The 22,415-nt window shown below is 37.7% G+C and overlaps 1 protein-coding gene across 1 annotated transcript; it reads left to right on the top strand.

The window, feature by feature from the left end:
- The first annotated feature begins 614 nt into the window (after positions 1-614).
- On the top strand, positions 615-21,355 carry fhdc1 (FH2 domain containing 1). Its single transcript, XM_043236644.1, has 12 exons — positions 615-768; positions 9,025-9,922; positions 12,109-12,170; positions 13,801-13,903; positions 14,606-14,691; positions 14,780-14,880; positions 15,532-15,602; positions 15,799-15,906; positions 16,046-16,116; positions 16,206-16,323; positions 16,466-16,630; positions 17,030-21,355. The coding sequence occupies exons 2-12, from the start codon at positions 9,482-9,484 to the stop codon at positions 19,154-19,156; spliced, it is 3,453 nt and encodes a 1,150-aa protein (XP_043092579.1). The 5' UTR covers positions 615-768; positions 9,025-9,481; the 3' UTR covers positions 19,157-21,355.
- The last annotated feature ends 1,060 nt before the right edge of the window (positions 21,356-22,415 follow it).

The raw sequence follows: 22,415 nt of genomic DNA, 5'->3' as shown, positions 1-22,415 counted from the left end.
GTCGCCTCTGGTACATTAAGGGATTTTCTCCTTAAACTGTTTGGAACATTTTGTATTAAAAAAAAAAAAAAAAAAAAAAAAAATATGCTGATACAATATATTTGTATCAACAAAATAAATATTCGTGACAGAAATTGAAAACCTATATACAGACATTTAAAAAGTATTTTTTGTACACAAAGGAATATGAGAATGCTTGGCTCTAGAGCCTAAAAGCACCTTGATTTTGTTTCCCTAAAAAGCAAAATGCATGCAAATAACTACAGCCCGGCCACTGGATTCGGAAAAAAGGTTAATGAGATTCGTGCTCGGTATTTGAAAATAGAATACGTTTCATGGTTTTAAAATGACCCTTAAATTACTATTTGTATCCGGACAGTGCTCCATCATCTCCATGGTTGCCGAATATACCTGCTTGTGTTTAATAAACAGCCAACGGCGCTGTATGTCAATATTAATATTTGTGCCTGTGCAGTATTATGTTACACTCGTCACCAGCGGGTGACACAGCCCACGTCACGCCCTGTAGCGGTCCTAAAGATTCACCTGAGCCAGTCAGAGCGCGCGCTGAGCATGCGCCGCAGCCCGCCACACACCACACGCGCGTGCGCACAGCGTCCTCGCGCTGTAACGCGCTGCATCTTGGAGCGTCGCTGCAGCGCCGGACGCGCAGAATGTCGGTGATACCGACACACACCTACCCTCGGATACACGCACCTGCCACGACAGGAACAAAACTACTACGTCCTTTCCCTTAGTTTCTACGCGGTAAGTTCTTTAACCTAGTTTAAATTGATCGTTTTCGTAAAATACGTTTAGGTTTTTACAATTATTTGTGATACTGAATGATTTTGTTATTTCTAGCAGTGTCCTGTATAAGACAATGCATTCATTGACTCGTTTTAATATTCCCCCTGCGACTCTCTCATGGTGGTCGCACATCATGATTATTTATATATATGTATATATGTGTGTGTGTGTGTGTGTGTGTGTGTGTGTGTGTGTGTGTGTGTGTGTGTGTGTGTGTGTGGTAGACTGACAGCTGTAGTCATTTATCGATTCTACATTTCGCCCGTCTTTCTCCCTTGTCTTTCCTGTGGGTATAATCGATCCTGTGTTTATCGTTTCATTGACACTCAAGTTTTATTTCCGTAGGCTTCCGTGTGATTTCTGTCACGCTATAGGACGCGTCCCTAAAGATTACACTATTACTCGTGTAACCTCACTGGTCCCGTGAGTCAGCTCCTCTGTAATCTCAACGTGTTGTTCAGACTTTAATAAGAAAACCGTAGCCAGGTTCCTGTTCAAAAGCCTTCCCTGCCTCCTTTATTTAACTTTATTGTGTTGGACCACGGTCTGTAAACATTACATCATCTAAAAATCTGTCATAGTCACGGTATCCTATAAAAATGTGAATTGACAGGACCACTGTAAAGTGTAAAATGTATGCATCTGAAGGTTCCTGCCGCCGACCAGCTCTTTCCACCGCCCCGTAGAGACCCTTAGGGCTGTTAGTAGTGCTTTTTTGTGCTGCTTTGTCACAGGCTGCGATGTGCTTTATTGTAATCCTCTGAAGCCAGCTTTTTAGTAGCCCATCCCATTTCTCATGGTGAGATGAATTGGACACAATCCATTCAGGAGTCCTGGAACAAAGCTTAGGGAAAAGTTTTCCCTCAGGGTGAGGTCAACGGGGGAGGGTGCTTGTCTGTTGTCACATTGCCACGGTAACACACCCTAAAGTGGGGGAACTCAATTGGTGCAAGCGCCCCCAAAGCACTGACCTGATAGATTACCGTGGTAACACTATCTGAGAATGACTGTGAGTTTGTGGATGTTCCGGGTTCTGACAATATAGCTTTTTTCCTTTTTTATGGTGAATAATTAGTGATTCATGTTAGTTATTCCTAACCGCGCAAAGAATACCGCAGCGTCTATTTGCAATCGATAACAAGCACAGATTTCTATGCACAAAAAAATAACAGAAATGCGTCTTAACAGAAAACATCTACTAATATAGAACGCTGAATATTTTTAGATTTCTCGTGTTTTCAGTCAAACTCTTAGACAATCGTTGGTAAAAGATAAATATCTTCATGCCAGTTACCAAAAAATAATTTTTAATAAGCCTGGCTTTAGTTTGCAACAACACTGCCGTCATCCCAGTTCCAGTTGTTGTTTTACTTAATCTGTCACAATGCTTCTAATGGGCTCTAAAGGGACTAGCTCTCTCATTTGCACACACGTAAACATCAGGTGTTTGGACTTCCCCTCCCACCTGCTGTCATCATGACAACCGAAGCGCGTCCTTCCGTCTGTGTCGTTGGCTGATTCGCTTCCCTGTATAAAAAACGCTTCGGAAAAAACAACATGAATCTAGTATTTCCTCTTCTGTTGTATCGCGCAGCCGCTCTACGTGACCCGAATGTCATTTTGCTATATATCAAGATGTTTTTTGTTATTCTGAGAGGCTTGATTTACACCGGCTGATTTACACTCTTTGTTTGCGCATGAGGCCATTTATATTTTATTGCGGTCATTTCACTGTCTGCTATTACTAGTTGTTCCTATGGGGACTGAACCACTTAGTGGAATTTGTAGTGACTGTGGGAGACAGAAAATCTTGTTTGTAGTGGAGAACGAGACAGAGACATGTATCGGCTGTTAGCAATATGAGTATTTAGCTAGTTATCCTCTCGGGTCCATTTAGCATACGTGTATGTGACTAAACACTCATTCAGTTCATATTAAAGTGAAGCATATGTAGAATTAAATGCATGCCCACGAGCCAGTATGCAGTTACAGCGATTGACGGCGAAGGCCGTTTACGTTAGTGCAGCATCCCAGTCAGCGCACTTTTCAAGCTACGTTGAGTCCTGGTCCCGTGTGGATAAGATCTTCACGGCTCAGATATCTTTAAAAATGAACCCTTATGGATTTCCCAGAAACTTAAAGGACACATACAGTTTGCCCGATGCTTTAGATCATTCTTCTGTGTGCGATGTACAGAAATGGTTGCACTTTGTGAATGAGATGATCCTGGAACTTGGTTCCTTTGAGCTTTAGAATTTAGAAAGTGTTCTAAAGAATCCTTGAAGATTTCCCTGAGTTCTGTTTGATTACTGTGTTGTTGCGTTCGGCCGTCTTTGTCGCTGCTTTATTTACCTTCTCATGGCCCTTCGCTATCAATAGAGATCACTAAGCTTTGAGAAGCAAGCTTTCTCACTTCAACTCCGAGCAACACTGCTTCAGTTAAAACACCCGTCTTTACATGCATACGTTTATAAATTGCAACATTATTACACAGTTGACTGGATGCCCTGATTTAGTGCTTTAGGTTCACTTGTGTTCTCATGATGTCTTTTTGAACGTGTGTCCAGATGTGTTTGATCTTTATATCTTTACATCTTTGTGTCTTATCTTTTCGCTATAATACCATCCTCACACTCTGTATTTGGGTCAAGCCTCACCCTGCCCCCCAGCTGTGGATCAATTTGATAAGCAGAAGATTCATTATAGCCGCTCATTGTGCTATAAAAAAAAACCTGTTAAAACACGTTACGTTAAACATTACTTTTTCTAAGATCTTTTCCGCATTGTGAATGAAAGCAGGATGAGTAAACATGTCCGTAGCTTTTGTTCATGCAGAACACTTTGATGCAGCCAAACCAGCATGTGCACAAACAGACCAGCACCTCACAGATAAAAGAAGTTCTGTAGTGTCCTCATGAGAGAGAGTCATGTCAGGGCACAGAAGTAAAGATATTTTTGACTAGCTGTTTTTATGTAACAGAAATGCTGATACAAATATACAATCTAAATATATAATGCAAATATAAAATATTGTTATATTTCATGTTAAAGGAAAAGTTCACCCAAAAATGAAAATTTATAAATATATATATATATATATATATATATATATATATATATATATATATATATATATATATATATAAATAATATATTATAGATAATAATTATAATAATAATTTTGGCGTTTGTTGCAATACATATATTTTTTAATTAACAATAATATCTAGACATTTAAGTGGCTATATAGTGCATGAAAGCCATATTTTGAAACAATTTTCCTAGAAAAATACGTTAAACTTATTCTCTTTCAAATGATTCCAACATTTTTATTTCAACAAAACTCAACTATGTCTGCTGGTTTTACAGTATAACATATAACATTACTTTTTATCAGCGTTTACAACAATAGTAATCCATTTGTAGTCATTTCTGTTTTTAGAGTACTAGGTAATTGTGGTCTCAGTTAGTGACTGAGTACTTTGATGACCTCACCGGTGTTTTACACACACACAACATACAGACTACAGTTTAGGTTATAATGACCGTAAGATAGTATGTATAAGTATGCAGGAAATTAAAGAGAACTTGAAGCAAACTGTGCTTCCACATAGAATGCGACGGCTAGCACTGCAGATGATAAAAGGCCGCATGCACTGTAATATTTCCTGAACAAAATTTAGACGGTCAGCCTTTCCCTAGCATAGAAAACTGCAGCCCAACACAAGACTCTCACGCTTTCTCAGAGAGCCAGCACCTGCTGATCACGTTATGCCTGCAACAGATGATGATTCCCCTTTAATTAGCCTTTTTAAACCATTTGCAGCTTTTAACCATCATCGTCAAAAAACATCACACTTGGCAATAAATGAATGTTTGATACAGAAACAGCCTCATGATTTGCATACAGCAGATGATGTCATACTGCGGGCAATGCATGTCTGGGTCTCAAACAAAACCAGCGGCTTCTATCACTGTTCTTTTAGATCATTTAGCCTTTCCTTCGATTATGAAAGCAGCTTAAGCTTCTAAAGACCCTGTGGGTGTTTGGACTTTGATATGAGGCTGGCTTACAGAGACACTTGCACCAAATGCTGAATCCAAAGCACAAGCACCATTAAGACATTAATGCTCGAATCTGATTAAGTATTTCTTAATCTCCGTGTTTCCTCAAAGGTCCTTTGTCTCGGTGCTCGCACCCAAATATTCCACTGAAGGTATTAGATATCTAGTGTGTGGGTTATTGCCTAGGGCCTCATTTACCAGACGTACTGGAAATCAATCTACAAGCAGAGCGTTTCAAAGCGCAGTATCAATTGAATCGGGTAACAGGGCAAGACTTTGTCTCAAGAGTTGTGGTAGGGTAGAAGATGTACACTTGTGTGAGAAAAAGTTTCTTTATGTGTGTGTTTGTGCATAGACGGACCCAAGGGCAAGCAAGTCTACTGTTATGTTAGTTGAAAAGGAATACATTTTTGTGCCCTCTTCTGCTTCTTGAGGGTCTTCTGAAGAATCACTGGCAGATTATCTTTCAGTTTTACACTGTTGTTTACTTCAGTTAAACAAAAACAAAAAAAGACGTAAAGTAAAAATATTGCATATAGTAAAATCTATTTAAATCAACAACGTTAGATAGAAATGGCTTATTGTTGAATGTCTCAGAAATAGTATTTTTCCTGGGGGGAAATTAGTTTTTTAAGACAAAATTTAAGCGTTTGACCTACACGCCATCTACTTTATTAGATAATTTTGTGCTGACATCTTTTCTAAACAGAAGGGCTAATCACTAACAAACAAACAATGAGACATTTTAGGGGATTTTCACCTAAGGAGGATTAATTTGCTAGGCAGCCAAGCATGTGAACAGATGTCTAATGGTCTGGGTACAGCGTACCAGTGTTTATTAATGCTGTCCCATTCTTTCCAAATATGCTCAATCCATCAACTATACTTAAAAATGTCTGTAGCAATCAGATTTGTGACTCGGTAGATTTTAGTCCAGCTCCCAGTTCTGAATTAGAAAGAGGCTTAGGTGGAAACACAGCCTCTGTTTTTATGGTAAACGCAAGTATTCTGCTATCTACATCATGTAAATGCACCATAGCCCTCTGCATTATTTAATGTATTTTAAAATAATTCTACATGGAAACACGCTTCGTTGTTTTAACAATCTAAAAAAGATGTATTCTCTCCGGTGATCTACTGTCACGCATCAAGTAAGCATGTTTAATAGGCTCTATGTATTTACATTGATCAATGTGTGTATATTAATTAAAGCTGAGATTAAATTTGTATAAGATAGTCGTGTCTCTTTAGAAGACCATTGAATTTAGTGTTAGTTTTGTTTGTTTGGATTTGGGTACTTTCTGATTCATTAACATTTCGGTTGGAGTTTCAACTGATGAACAAAAATTATATCTATTTATGTTCAAGATGAACAGTTTGGAGTGAAGATCCATATATTTGTCTCTCTCACAAGTGGCCAGTTGAATGTCTAGTGCTCTGAAATCCGCTGGATTTGAAAGTGTTTGTGTTTAATCAAGTTATTATAGCGTCTGATCCTAATATTATAATGTTGCTTTAATATTCCCTCGAATGGGTTTTCAGCATTCTGTAACGCTTGTAAAGGTCATTTTGGTTATAATCGTGAAGGGGTTTGGTGCTGTGTATTTTGGTGTGTTGCTGTAGACTGTCGCTGACATTGCAGCAAAGACACCACTGAGGTGAGATAGAATGTGTTACAGAGTGTTAACCCTATACTCTCTTTTCTAGCCAACACAGAGCATGTACGTTTTGGATCTGAACGCTCACGCAGTATATATAGTATATATTTCTATGCTATTATTCTTAAAAAAAAAAAAAAAAAACATCATCATACAGCATAACCCTTATGAAGAAACAGACTTTAAAGGAAAAACACACCTACTTTAACATATGAATAAATTATACATAGTAGCTTGTGCCTAACTCAGCTGAACCTGCACGGAAACAGAGTCTTCCTGTGACGTCAATCGTCTTTTAATAAGTAAAAACCTGGAGGATCGAATGAGACCCTGTTGCGGTATGATGAGCTCTGGTTTACAGCGCTCGGCGTCTTGTATTATCTGTTTCCAGAGCATCCTTTCACCCCAGTCAGCTCTGTCAGTAAAAAGTAGCATGTTGTACTAACATCTTTGAACCTTTGTGTCTACACTGCATTAAAGACACCTCACAAGTAGCAATGCCACTTTTGCTTTTTCCCTGAAATTAGACTTTTATGACCCTCGGCCGCTCTGTGAAATACACGTTACGTAACAGAATCGGATCCAAAAGCGCTGTGGCGTTTTTCCTGTGGCCTCTCCCAGCAGACGGCAGTGTGTCATTCCTGACAGTAGTACATAAGATGAAGCCCAGTGCCATTTACTGCAGTCTCTGCTCTCTCCGTGTCTGAGATACAAAGACACCTGCATGACCTGAGACATACTGGCCAATGCGAGCTGCTCACAAGCCTCTTGTGCATTATATATATTGAAATATTAGAAATAGAGCAATTCATTTTTTTTTTTACAGCTTTGGTTGTATATCTTTGCCAGTTTTTATGCGAAAAAGCTGCTTTTTAACGGATTGGTTGTTGGCTGGTCTCCTTGACAACCTCACTGTACTTTGAAGGCTGTTTGATGTCGGCTGCTTTGCATATTCAAATAACAGATGTGACACGAGTGAATCACCAGTAGGAAAACTATTCTAATTATGTAATTCTGCATTAAATGGCTAAACGTTATGAAATATTTAATCAATTTATAGTAATGTGCACTGAGTTACCAGAACTGAATCCACAAATAAACAAAAACAGTTTTTTAATCATTGAGCAACATTGTTATTTAGTGTTCATCACGACACACTCTACCTTAAATATTAAAAGGGGCATTCAGTTGTATTTTAGCTGACATTTGCATTTCTGTTTTTTACATATTTTAAATACCAATTCCATAATGGTGTTAGCTGCACTGCCATCTATCGACGTGGATCAACATGATCATGTTTTTTGGGGGGGTTTTTGCTACAGGTTTTTACACTAAAAATAGCATGTTTTCTAAGCTATATATGCTATTATGCAAATAGTGAAAAGCAGCATTATGTATTGATATGCTATTTACACTAACTCCACCCACCAATGTGTGATTGGGCCAGTCAAGCCTTTTTTATGACGATTGACCCGGGTTCGAATCTGCCTTTTGAGCTTTTTTTCTCTCTTTTTAAATTTCAAATTACTTGGAAAAAGGATTTATTTTCAATAAAAATGAAAGAAATCAAAAAGGAATATCAGGTAGGGTTAGGGCAGGTGTAGGGAGGACTTTATTGCATCTTTTAATCATTTGAATTAAAATTAAAATCAAAATTTACACTCAATAAGTTTTTATTGCATGCTGTTTTATATCGTACTACAATACCAAAATCCTGACAATTGCAGCTATTTGCAATAAGTTGTGAAAAGAGCAGAAAATCATGCTATTCTAACAGTGTCGATAGAATCTATAGCTGTTTTAGCTCTACACGATAATTCTTTCCCTTACTTTATCTTTAAAGGTGACGTATCTAAATCCTGTGTTTAAGTTCTATAATAGGTTCCTCGGAGCATTTATTATCACAAAAAATGTGAAAAAGTTTTGATAAGGCTTTTCTCTGCAAGCTTGTGAAAACAGTGTGATATAGAAAATGGATCTTATTATAATATTACAGCGGAGCAGTGGATTTATTGATTTATTTACTGTGTATCACACTTCATATAATTGACTATATTTACACCATTTAGTTGACTCTTCACAAAAAAAAAATCATAATATTAATAAATATTAGTACTTTTTAACTGAATGAATAAGTACATGTTATGTAACTGCAGTATGTTATGTAAAGGTAATTAGTGGTAAGTTGCCAATTTTTTTTTATTTTTTGCCATGACATGTACAAATCCCTTGAAAGTTCCCTGTGTGAGATTTCATTAGTGAAGATTTGATTCATCTGTCAAGATCATTTTTGCACATAGCAGGCTGGCCCCAATGAACAATGGCATTTGGCGTTTTCCTACTGGGGCCTTTCCTTAAGTGTACAGCCACATCTCTTTTGTTGTCTGTTACTTTCTCATTTCCTCTGTTTTTAGCTTCCAAGTTCCTTCGCCTGACTGAACCCCAGTAATTTTGATTTTGTATGTGTGTGTGTCTTTTGTCCTTCTTGCAGTTCCAAGGGTTTAACCTCTGACCACACAGCAGTGGGCAAAATCTTGGAAGCAACAGCTCTGCATTATGAGACTAGGCTGAAGAAGTGAAGACGAAATATGTGAGAATGTCAAGACATCGGCCCAAAGGGATTGCTAAACAACTTCGTCCATCACCTCTCGTTATTGTTAGAGCCATGACGCAGTTGAAAGTTTGGTGAAAACATTCCATTCTCGATTCCATGCTCTAAATTCTGTTTAAGAATGATCTCGACACATATTCTGCTAGAGGAAAGACTCATTATTTACCCAGCTGTCAGTTGTATAATCGACTATGAGTGAGAAAGACCTTTGGGACTTCAACAGACACCACCTAGAATCAAGCAAAGAGGCTGTCCCAGTTTGTTAGGTGTTGTGGGAAGCAGGGCAACACTTCCTCTTACAGCCTGGCCCTCCAGGACTGGTGTCATTGCTAATGTAATGCTTGTCATGGCAAGTGTGGCTACTGCGGAGGAGTCGGCAAGCGACCATACCACACCAGTAGTAAATCCGCTGCTCTTTGACCCCTCCACGACCTCCTCAAATGACCCTAGTCTCGGACACGACGGCACTTCCTGCCCTCCAGCAGCACCTCCACCACCGCCTCCACCTCCTCCACCACCACCTCAGGCACCAGGCCATCCTCATGCTTCACGCAAGAAACGACGGGTACGGAGCTTCTTCTGGAAAACCATTCCTGAGGAGAAGGTTCGGGGCAAACCGAATATTTGGACTCTAGCGGTGAGACAGCAGCAGTATCAAATTGACGTGAGGACAGTAGAGGAGCTCTTCGGCCAGCAAGAAGAGGTTCGAACCCAGACAAGCAGCGGACATCCTCGTGCTGGAAGGTCCAGAGGTTCATTTAAAGAGAGCAAGGATGAGGTGAGTCAATATTTCTGCATTTAATGCTTGTGTTAATGCTTTATTTTGTCTCTACAAGGTAGGCAGCTTTTTTTGCACTCCCAGCAGGCTCCCAAATTGCCTGTTTTAGTTGAATTGATTTTTAAAAATCACTGAATAGCACAACTTGTGTTAGGATTTCCCAAGATTTTTCCCAAGATAAGGATGCACCAGTTTGAAAACAGAAGTCAATACAGATCAATACATATCATATTAATCAATAAAATAATCAATTATTGCTTATATGGCGATATTGAATATTAGATATAAAAATGCATTTAGGCAATCAAATAACAGATCGTATAAAGTGGATTACAATGGCAGATAAAAATCGTATCCCCAATTATCTAATGATGTCGAATGATTACAAAATTGTGAGATTTTTATGTTATTACTATTATTATTAGTTATTGTTAGTATTTGTACTTAAAGGGTTAGTTCACACAAAAATGAAAATTCTGTTATTAATTACCACTATCATGTCATCCTGACCCATGAGACATCCGTTCATCATTGGAACACAAAACAAAGTTGAAGATATTCTGAGAGTTCTCTGAGGTCCAGACATTTAATAAAGACATCAATAAAATTGTGACGTGGTTATTAATTTTATAAATTTTTATGAAGCTATGAGAATACTTATGTGCACAAAAAAAAAACAATGAGAACATAATTTAACAATTCTTGTCCCAGAGGTACTGTAAAAGATAATTTTATATTGATTTCATTTAATGTATAAAGCTGCCGATACTGTAAAGGAAATACTTAGTCTTTATAAGTTGTTAAATATGTTCTAATAAACATGTTTTGGTGTCTGTGCAAACAAAACAAAATGTATATATATATTACAGTTGCCTATAATGTTCAATGCATGTACCTATCACATACGATAGCATGTTTTGTCATGTACAAAGCATCTTTTTCACTAGCGTATAAGATTATTAGGTGTGTGTAACTCAGTTTTCCACCTCTACATAAAGCAAACATGTTGCTATTATCCAAAACATATGCTCCCGTGAGCTGGTCGTTTTGTGTCTAAGCGACCAGCTGTGTTTTTATGTTGTTTTGTGTGGTTGCTGCTGCTCTGAGTAGCTTTGTAATTATCCACGAAGGCAGCATATGTACCTGCGCAGGTCTAATGAAGCTATGTATTGTTTGTCTGAGGTGGCATGGACCATGAATGTGGTCTCGTTTGTAATTTCAGACACCACCCAGCTACTCCTTTGAGTTTGTGAAGCGTCACAAATTACACGTATCACACACACATGGGTCATGTAAATGTGTGCGCTAGAGAGAGAGAGAGTAACAGATTGTGTGTCTGTTTAATTGCCACTAAAATGGCAATCTCATTGGCTCAAAGTCACTGCTACTAAGGGTTTCCTGGTGCTGACCTTAATGAGTATAAACAAGTATAGCATTGTGTTCTTTAAATGGACAGCTCACCCAAAACTGACAATTCTGTCATCAGTTACTCACCTTCGTGTTGTTTCAAATCCATGAGATTTTCTTTCATTTTGGAAACACACGTGAAGATGGTTTTAAGGAAACTTGAGAGATTTCTGCCCATACATGGAAGATCCATTGCTCTAAAACTCGGATGCTTGAAAAAGTTGTAATCAGTGCATTCAAGTAATTCAAGACTTCTGAAGAAACGCAAATATTTTATATGATGAAACAATATAATCTAGAAATAAACATAGCACAAACATGCTTGCTTGACACGTGAGAGCCAGTGAATCTTCAATATTGATAATCAGTTGGTTATATTGGTAATAAACCAAACAAGCTAATGTTATTGTTGCTAACATACAGCAACAGCATTGTGTTTTTTTTATCATGACGAATTTATTAATGACTCAGCATGTAATAAAGAGAAAAGGATCACTTCATCTCATGTTCAAAGTGAATAATATAGCCTAGACTGTTGTTGCTATGTAAAGCACACTGTAAAATAAGGTATACCTCACTTTTCTTTTGCCTGTAGTAATCTTTCAACATCAGAGATACCAGTTTTACTTTTTTGGAAGCTGAATTCAAATCAACAAGCCACAAAATCCTGAAGGCCAAAAATTTGAATGGAATTACGTCTCTGTCCGAACACACAGTCTGTCCTTTGTGTATCTTTCCATCCATTTTTAATTACCATCTCTATTTCACTGTTTTCCCAGATCAGCATCTTAGACTCCAAGAGAGGAATGAACATTGGAATTTTCCTCAAACAGTTCAAGAAGTAAGTTTCTCAGTGTCATCGTGCTGTGTGCAGGTGCTCCAGCACAGAAATAGGATCTGGGGGTCAAGGGAAATCCGATGCTCTTGTGTAAAGATCAATAGCTTTCAGGTTCTGATTGATACTTGGAAGTTCACATGAGGATGCCATATACATTCACTGTGACAGGTACTAGGTACAGACCCGATGCATGTGTGTCGGTGCTCAGTAGACAATTTAAATTAAAAAAAAGCATAAAACAAGAGATTTTACGTCAGACCTGTTGCAATGTAACATTGGCGAACAAAGGTGGATGTGTCCTGTGTAAACAGGATTTTTGTTTATTTTTGAACTGGTATTTCAGCATACAAGGCTGCATGACTTTAAACGATTATGCCAAAAGACAATACTTTCTTCTGTGATCACTTAGTTATATCATATTTATTTTTGTCTTCAGTGTTTGTGTGTATTCTGTGCGTTTGTCATGTGTAGTTGAGCTTATCAAATACTGAGTCACATTCACTTTGCTGAGTCACTCATGCAGGAGACGATGCTGCAAGTAGTCCTTATTACAAATTACAAATGCATTGAAAAAACATCAATGCACTTCATGTTTGTGCAACATTTTCTCACCTTTTTGACTTATTATTTGTATTTGAACGTGTCCTTTTTTTTAGCTACATAGTCATTTAGTGTTTCATTAAGAGAAATAATCGAATAAACCGAAGATGGGATCACTTTTGGCAATCAATAAATCAATAGCTGAATCATTAAAATTCATTGTGTTAGCATGTATGTATGTATGTGTGTTTTAAAATCTGTTCCCATGTGTTTTACTCTACATATCCTACCAAAAGTGAAAATTCTGTCATCAATTATTCACCCTAATGTCATTCCAACCCTCATGCAGTTGAAGATGCTGGTAACCATATAGCTCCCCTTTAACATACATTGTTTTTAAAATGTTTTTCCTGTCAACTCTTTGGTTACCAGCATTATTCAAAATATCTTTTTTATTTTGTACAGGATTGGAACAAATTGAGGGTGAGTAAATGATGACAGAATTTCCCTTTTTTTAGGATATTTGTAGTAAAATGCAGTGTCAGATCATTTCCCCTTGAATATAAGACGTCATGAAATATCATCTCAACACAACAGTGGTTATGGACTTATTAATCTTTTTTATCTGAACATCATCATTTATGAGATTTATTTAGTCTCAACAATTCTGAGGTTAAATAGTCTTTTTTTTCATCACTAGATAGTGATCAATGATTTTTTTATATTGAATATTACACATGTCTGTTTGGTAAAGAGCATTTGTGCAGTAACTACTAAGTAGTTTGATTATTCTTTAAGATCTATAGGCCAATTAATTGATTTTTGCTATTAATATATACATTAAAAATACAGACTTGCATATTGTTCATTGTGGAGATTTACCTTAAGCTTAATATAAGTGTATAGAGATTAAAGCCCCCGAATATATATATAGTGGAACCCAAAATACCTGCATTATATAAGTACATAACATACATCCTTGTATGCTCATCCTTGTATGCTCATGTACTGTCAGAAATGGCTGGTTACATGGATCAGGCAAGGTCAAAAAATGATTGTCTGGTTTATACTTTGTATGTATCTTCTCTTTCAGGTCCAATCATGCAATAGTAGAAGACATTAGTCTGGGCAACAGTAAGCAATATGGAGCTGAACCACTGAAAGAACTTCTTAAACTTCTACCTGAAGCAGAGGAGGTGAGAATTTTGAACCCATGCCATATTTGTGTATAGGTTTGCATGGCACCTGCTATTAAAGTCTGCCTCGTCATAAATAAATGTATACAGGAATAAATGAAATACAGTTTGTATTATAAACACAATTATTAAATCTCTCAAACCCTTTTTAAATGTAGTGTATGTTTTAGTACTTTTGTTGGGTAATTTTTTTAATTTTTACATTTAGCAAATTTTTTTTATCTCTTTACATTTTAGTAGTTGTAGTATATTTTATTAGTAAATTGTTTAAATTCAATTCTATTTTTTTTTTTTTCAATTAGAGATGCTTTAAATATCTGGTTGTTACACTTTTTTCTAACAAGTGTCCTCGTTAGATTGTATTTATCCATATAAGTAATTAGTAATATTAATTAACTACATGTACTTGCTATAGGGTTAGAGTTAGGATAAGAGTTTGGTTTAGCATTAGCTGTATGTAATTATTCAGAATTTATTATGCTGCATGTTATTATAATAGTACATGTAGCAAAAGTTCATGTAACATGTAACAAGGACACTGAAAGAAAATGTTTGGCCAATACAGATGCTAATTTATAAATTGCAAAAAAATTCAATGTATAATATGTGTACTAGTTTCATTAACATTGAGTGTCAGATGACTCTAGGTTAAAACCTCTTCGGATTTAAATCACACATATTTAAATCACATTAATTCACTAGGTGAAGAGATTGCAGGAATTCAAAGGAGACCCAAGTAAGCTGACACTGGTTGATTCCTTCATGTTCCTGCTGACTCAAGTGCCACGGTAAGAGCTCTCATAGATGACATACAAATCTAAGATTTCATAATACACAAAAGGCAAGTCAATCAATATAGTTTGTTTACTTTTAAAGCTTTGATGTGCGCATTGAGGCCATGGTGCTTCAGGAGGAGTTCCTGCCATCCTGTGCAGTCATGAGTCGTGAGATTAACATTGTGCGGCAGGCTACTGACGGTAAGAACATACATCTGTATCATATTTTTGAGAATTTTAAGTCATCATTTTTCATATTAACAGGCAAAACATTTTGACAATCATGTCTTTTACGTTCTGTGCAACATAGTGGGGAAAAAACTAATCATCTCATGCTCGCTGTCTTGTACATAAACTCACCATCCCCTGTAATTTGATACATTATTCCGCTACTTTTAAATGTTCTGCTGTCAGGTATGGACTAATAAACAGTGAACTTTTAGCAGCATTCAGTTTTTGTGGAGTGAATTTTGCTGAGTCATTTTCTGTCACTCAGCTGTGCCCATATTAGCCTCAGAAACCAACGGCTTATGACCTTTCAATGCTTCAACACTACCGAAACGTAAAGATTTGGCACTCCATTAATCATTACATTAATGCTGGGAGCCTTTAGCAAAACTCAAATTAAGTTGTATTAATCTTGCATTAACTAATCCAAGCAGTCTATTTTGATCTACACAGTAGATCATGCTGTCAGCACTATTTTTCTAATTTAAACGTGGCTTCAAGTGCTCAAAGTTCCTTTAAATGTCATAGTCTGTGGACTGTAGGAAGGATAGTAATAGCATTTAGAGTGTTGTGTAATTTAACAAATGGCCTGTAATTATTCAGTTTCTATTGATTATTCCACAGAACTAATGACTTGTGAAGAGCTCCATGCAATTCTACATTTGGTTCTCCAAGCAGGAAATATCATGAATGCAGTAAGTCTTTTTTTCTATTTGTCTTTCCAGAGTTCCTTACACTTTACCCCTCATCTTCCCCCTTTTTGTAGACATTTCCCTCAATTCTCTTTTCACTACTTCTCCAAAACATTCCCAGATGATTTTAAATCAGAGCGGGTTGATGCCTTTTGCAGCACTGACCTGACATTGACTGATGTTCTCTGTGTGTTCATAGGGTGGCTATGCTGGCAATGCTGTGGGCTTCAAACTGTCTTCACTTCTCTCTCTGGCTGACACGAAGGCCAACAAGCCTGGCATGAACCTGCTTCATTTTGTGGCACTAGTAAGTGGGACAGAACTAGATACACTGTAGTTTTCTTCAGATTTAATGATACATTTTTGAAAATGTTTTAAGAAAAAGAAATTAATAACCTTTAAATGAACTGCTTTTAATTGGATTTTTCTTTAAATTTATCACAAAGGAAGCACAGAAAAAGGATGAAGCCCTTTTGAAATTCCCAGAGAAGCTAACGCATGTTCAAAGTGCAGCCAGGTAACAACAGTGTTAGTTTTTCTGATGCATATTGTGGAGTTTTTCAATACTGTATTAACTATTACTTGCTTATATTTTTATTATTGTAGAATTTCAGTAGAAAATATAGAAGGAGAGTTTTCCTCTCTCTATGTCAAAACGCGTTCTTTGGAACAGAAGATTCAAGATGACGTTGAGCTGCAAAAGCAGCTAGATCCATTTTTGCAGGTAAATGAATCAATTAGAATTCCATAGCGATTTTGCTATTTTTATTTCATTTTATTTATATAACCTATATATTTTCATTTGATTAGCTATAAAGGATTAGTTAACTTTTGCCAATAAGAATGACTTTCTTTTTATTTGTTAGAGCTCAACACAGGCCCTGCAGGACCTTAAACATCGCAGGCTGGACTTGCGCAAAGAGGGTAATGCCCTCATTGACTTCTTCTGTGAAGACAAAGACACCTTCAAACTGGATGAGTGCTTTAGGATTTTCCAAGATTTCTGCCTAAAGTTCAAAAAAGCTGTAAAGGTAAACGTCACATGACTAACATGCAAAAGTTAAAAAGCACATGAAAAATAAATCCTAGAATAATGAAGAACTTATTTGTTGCGACATAAAGGGCCATCAGCTTGCGCCAGTGCAAACTACTGTCAGGTTTTACTAAAGACACAAATTGTGAAATTAGCACTGAAGGGTGTGGACACAGCTATTTTTGCCAATCAACTTAGTGAATATGCAGTTTTCCTTTTGATCTGTAAATTTAGGAGAGTATTTGAATGAATTACACAATGTGATTTACTGAGATTTGTGCTTGTCAAATCACTGGTATTTATGGCATTATTTAGCGGCTATAAAGAAGCACTCTTAGGTAGATTGAGTAATCTTGGTAATTATAAAAATAGTGATCTCTTATCCACTCTTCTGCAGGACAACCGGGACAGGGAACTGAAGGAGGAAGCTAGACAGCGTCGCTTACGGGAACTGGAGGAGAGACGGTGTGCTTGGGGTTCAGCCAGTATTGAGTCAGGTGGTTTTGGTCGTAGCAGCAGCGAAAATGATGTTGATGTCCTTACCAAAGAAGGCCTCCTGGACTTCTTGCTTCAATCGAGACCTCAAAGCCCCCACAGTCCCCACAGTCCTTTGGGGCGCTCAGCTAGTGCCCGTCGTTACCATCACACAGAGCTGATATCTGGGTCTGCAGCAAGTGACTATACAAAATTCAGCAGCCTGCCACGTTCAAGCAGGAACCATCAGCGAAAGACCATGCCATGGCTTGTCTTACAGGATGATAATAGGGAGCTGGGTCCACAAAGTCATGTTTACCAAGAGAAGGTGGCAACTTCACCAAGGGCTGAGACTGAACCCATCAGTCCTTTGGCTAGATACTCAAGTTTCGGCTACAACATGAACAATGATCCCTACAATAATAATAATTACACTTCTCTCTCTGAAGGTGGAGTTACGCCTCAATTAAGTAACGCAAAGCATGTCTTTCATGGGACGTCTGGTCAAAGTGTTGGACACATGAGTGTTTCTGTGGAGAAACACAAACTAGTTACTGGCCTTCAACCCTTTGAGATAACCAGCCAGATCAATAATAACAGTCATGTGTCTGTGGACAACCAGCATGAAGTGTTTGTAACAGATCTGGAAAGGGAAGAAGACTCTCCTAAAGCATTTGTCCTTGACACACCCCCATCTAGCAGGAGTTCTGAGGAACCAGAAAAAGTATGGAGTGATAAAAGAATCTCATCACAGAGGGAGGAAGCTGACACAAGTACCTTTTCCTCAACAACTTGTGACACCCCACTGCCCCTGGATCCCTCTGCGTCCAGTAAAAAACCTGTGTTGTATGTCATGGACTGCACCGAAACCGATTGTTCCATTGTGTTGGACTGTTCTGAGATTGAGAGCTCTCCTATCATAAAAGAAAGATCTGAACTTAACCCAAAGTCACAGGATGCCAACTTTTCAAGAGTTATTCAGGACACCAATTCCCTTTCCTCTAATTTTGAGTCCACTGACTGTCACTTTGTGTCGACGTCAAGTGATGAACCACTTGCCGGAAGGGTCGATCAAGTATGTCCAGAATCAGTCAGCCCATCTGTAACTACTGAAGAGGCAGAGACAGATAGCTGTGACACAGCTGAAGGGCGAAGAGTTGGCGAGAAAGCAGTCCAGACCGGTAGCCCCAAAACACTTGTCAAAACCAAGACAACATCCAAAGTAATTGCTCATGCCAGCCGTCCCACAAGAAACCTCACAGCAACTGAGACTCAGAACATGCGCAAGGTGGTACCCATTACAAGGCAGAATCGCTCTAGTAGCAGTATGAGGAAAGTCGAAAAACCTTCTGGACATGAGAACATTGAAGCCAGGCGTCCACTTCGTGACCAAAGCATGCCAGCCAGGAGAGGCGAGAGGCAAGGTAGACCTGCGCGCCATTCAAGCCTCCCTCCAGAAGATCCCAGGGCACAACGAGCAGCGACACCGAGCAGCTCTCGGTGGGCAAGGGACTCGACTCAACACAGACCCTCTATCAAGAAAACCAACCCTAAACCTGTTCGTAACATTTCAAAACCAGCACCAGAGGAAAAGATGTGTCGTTCTACAATGCGTGCCTTGGCCCAAGCTCAGGCCCAAGGAACCGCAGAGGTATGTACACCTGACAGTCCCAGCAACACCCAGAAAAGTTCTTCGCCTTTGCCTAGCTTTGCTCGCAACACTGTGGCATCCTCTTCCAGATCTAAAAAAGACATGCCCTTACCAGCTGTAACAGGAACACCGTCAAAGAGCCTAGCCAGGGCTAGCTCTCAGAGGCTGCCTGGTGGTAGAACGGAATCTGTCAGTAGCGGACCTTTGCCAAGGAGCGAGGATAAACTAGGGGGGTCTATTAGGAGGGTCCAGAGTGTAAGGGCTTCTAGTCGAAGCAGTGACACACCCCCCCTGCAGTCTGGACGAGAGCACTCTCTTAAAAGTAGCAGTTTCTCTGAGAGATCCACACAAATTAGAGACTCCATCTCGAGCAGGACCAACAAACCCACATGGAAGTAGAGTGGACATACACTGTGGCTCTGAACTTTTTCTGCATATACTGAAATGACTAAAGGGGCACGAAAGCCTCTTAAATCGTTCTGAATGTATCTACAGCCTTTAAAATGTAGCTGAAGTTGTTGTCGCTGGATGCTCAGTAAGAGCTTCGAGAATAAAATGAGCTACTGTCACCATTTGACAGCACATTTAGTAGCACTTCCACATCCACACAAGGATGGTTTTGATGGCCTTTTTTAAATATAGTTGACACATCATCATCACCTGTCACAGAAAACACATCAATCACAAATTGTAATTAGTGTTAGATTAACCCTATATTTTATAATCTATATTAATTCTACAAAGATCATGTGAGCTGTTCTTACGAATTGCTGAGAACAAATAAAATAGAAGACAATTTGTCATATATACATATGCTTGCTTTGTTATTTTATATAATGTGTAGTAAATGTAAATGTAGTACTGTTTCCTAGGGTTTCCATTAAAACAGCTTCATGAACACTCAAAGATTCATCCACATTTCACATGTGCATGACAAATCAAGCTGAAGACTGTTTGATGAATATGTTTATGAATGTTATCCAAATACACCTTAGTGTAGCCGATGCAATGAATACTACAGCTAGTAGTTCGAAGATGCCTCTCCAGTGATGTTTTTGGATGTGTTCAGAATCTTTGCTGCAGAGTTGCTTGTTTTCAATTTGCCTTTTATGCAGGGTACATGCTGCTGTACACTGTCTTGCTGCTGATGACACTGTATTTGTGACTTTTCTGTGAATATACTGCTAGTTCTTTCTTTTTGAAGCCATACTGTTAACCGGGAGTGGCAAAACCTGGTGCTAGAGGAAAGGCTCAGACTTTTGAGAAAGCACATACACTGTATGCATCGAATATTCTCACAGTATCTGCTTGTAACGAAGTTGACAGGTAGTCGACGAAAGTATGTGTTGATCAAAACTAACAAATCAGTGTTAGAATAAGTGGCAACACTTTACAATAAGGTTCTAAACATTAATTCAATAGTTCACGTAAAATAATCTAATTAACATTAATGTATTATGAATAAACGTGAATTAACAATGAACATTAGTATATTAATTAACATGTAGATTGAAACTGAATTGAGTTAGACAACGACGTCTTTGCATTCAATAATGAAATGCCTTGAGCTAAAAATGAGTGTTTAATCTTGTCATTATACATTACTGACATTATTCTCCGAATTTAATACTATTCAGTGCTTTGACACAAAAAGCGCTATATAAATATATAAAAAAGGTGATTGATACACGCTATAAAAATTCATTGTTGATGTTCATTGTTAGTTTTAGATGCCTATTGCAATAATTATTTAAAACGAAGGTAACAAAATGCATTAAACTGAACTACATTGTAAAGTGTTACTGGTTAAGAATAATTTAGTGGTGATTAATACAGTGGTAAAAGATGTGCAATATGAAGTATTCGGTGCACAGGAAGGCTTTTTACATGCTTTTACCTTTCTACGTGTGGGTATACTCCTTCTCAAGCACTCGCCACGCTGGTGAGGGAGTGTGTAAATGATACACTTAAAATGAATGAGTTAAAATGAAAAAATATTAATCACAGAAACAAATGCTAAAAAGTATGAATATGTAAACAATGATAGACTGTTGTCAGCAGTTGAAATCAATACTGATGTCACACTACAACGCAAAATCCTTATTTCTACCTCTAGAATCATATTTGCCACCTCTGGTTCTTACATTCTGATGGCTCACTCATCAAGTGAATCATTGGCTTTTCACAAAGTTCTGCAGGTGTACCTCAGTTACAATGTACAATGCCTTTTTTTTCTTAGAAGGGTATATGTATTGACATTCTGTATCTGTGTATTTAGCACTGATTGGTTAACATGCTTTAGAATGCATCCATGGCAACGTGGTCTAGTCTGTCACAACGGAATCCTTGTTCCAGCTGTAGTTTAACCTAAATAATGATAAATAAATAAATAAATAAACTAGCAAAATTTGGAGCAAAATCGTTTTAAGCTATAACTTTGAAATTAAACCATATGTGCATTTGTCCAGTCAGACAGCTGGGCATATATGTCAATGTGTTGTACCTTTTATTGATATTGCTTGAATTTTCTATTTTGAATGTTATTTCTGAGCCCTGTCCTCTGTGATTGTAGAATTACAATCAATATAAGCTAATCAATAAAAATACATGTGAAAATGTATGAAGAATATTTCTATTTGCTGATAATAATAGTAATAATTGTGTGTGTGTGTGTGTGTGTGTGTGTGTGTGTGTGTGTGTGTGTGTGTGTGTGTGTGTGTGTGTGTGTGTGTGTGTGTGTGTGTGTGTGTGTGTGCGTGTATGGAGTGCTTATTTCTTTAGCATGGTAGGTTTTTGACAAAGGTAGGTTTTTTTAACCACAGTTGAGTTGAACCACACCTAGTGTTTAGTTGTGTGTGTGTGTGTGTGTGTGTGTGTGTGTGAGAGAGAGAGAGAGAGAGAGAGAGAGAGAGAGAGAGAGAGAGAGAGAGAGAGAAAGAGAGCATGCAAATAAAGCATAGCGATACAAACAGAAATAAAGAATCCCAGAATCACCCAGATAACTGCAAAAGATTGGACAGAACAAAAATATCACATTATGTACCATCTTCTTTACACATTAAAGCTCTAAAGCTCAACACTTTTTGTCAAAATGTTCTTTATAAACGTGTCCTCTGCTGGAACGCCCCCTGCTGGTCATTCCTTAAAGACGCATAAAAAAGTTCTGGCTAAAGCTGGCCTTTCCCACCGCCTGACTTTTATGGTGGTCTCTCTTTTGGCTCTTAAGTTGCCATGGTAATGGTGTTTCAACAGAGAACCATTTACCCTCAAAGGCACTTTAATTTGTATTACTCTAAATATCAAACTATAGCTTAACACCTCTTTCTCTGGCGCTTAAAGTGCTAGTTCATATATATATATATATATATATATATATATATATATATATATATATATATATATATATATATATATATATATATATATATATATTTTTTTTTTTTTTTTTTTTTTTTTTTAAAAACATTATAGGAATAACTCACGCAGAAGTTAATGTAGATAACTTGTTTGAATGCTCATGTTGTGTATCATATATTACCAGTATGCAATCAGTTTGTGTTTGGCCCTGAATAAATATACACCGTCTTAAATTAAATCGTGTAATAAAGGTCTGCTTAACTATATAATTGCTATTGTGTTTAAATGCGATATTCCTGCA

This window comes from Puntigrus tetrazona, chromosome 1, assembly GCF_018831695.1.
Source record: "Puntigrus tetrazona isolate hp1 chromosome 1, ASM1883169v1, whole genome shotgun sequence".
In the NCBI taxonomy this organism is placed as follows: Eukaryota; Metazoa; Chordata; class Actinopteri; order Cypriniformes; family Cyprinidae; genus Puntigrus; species Puntigrus tetrazona.
The sequence above is the reverse complement of the archived record's forward strand: the minus strand, read 5'-3'. Positions and strand labels throughout refer to the sequence as shown.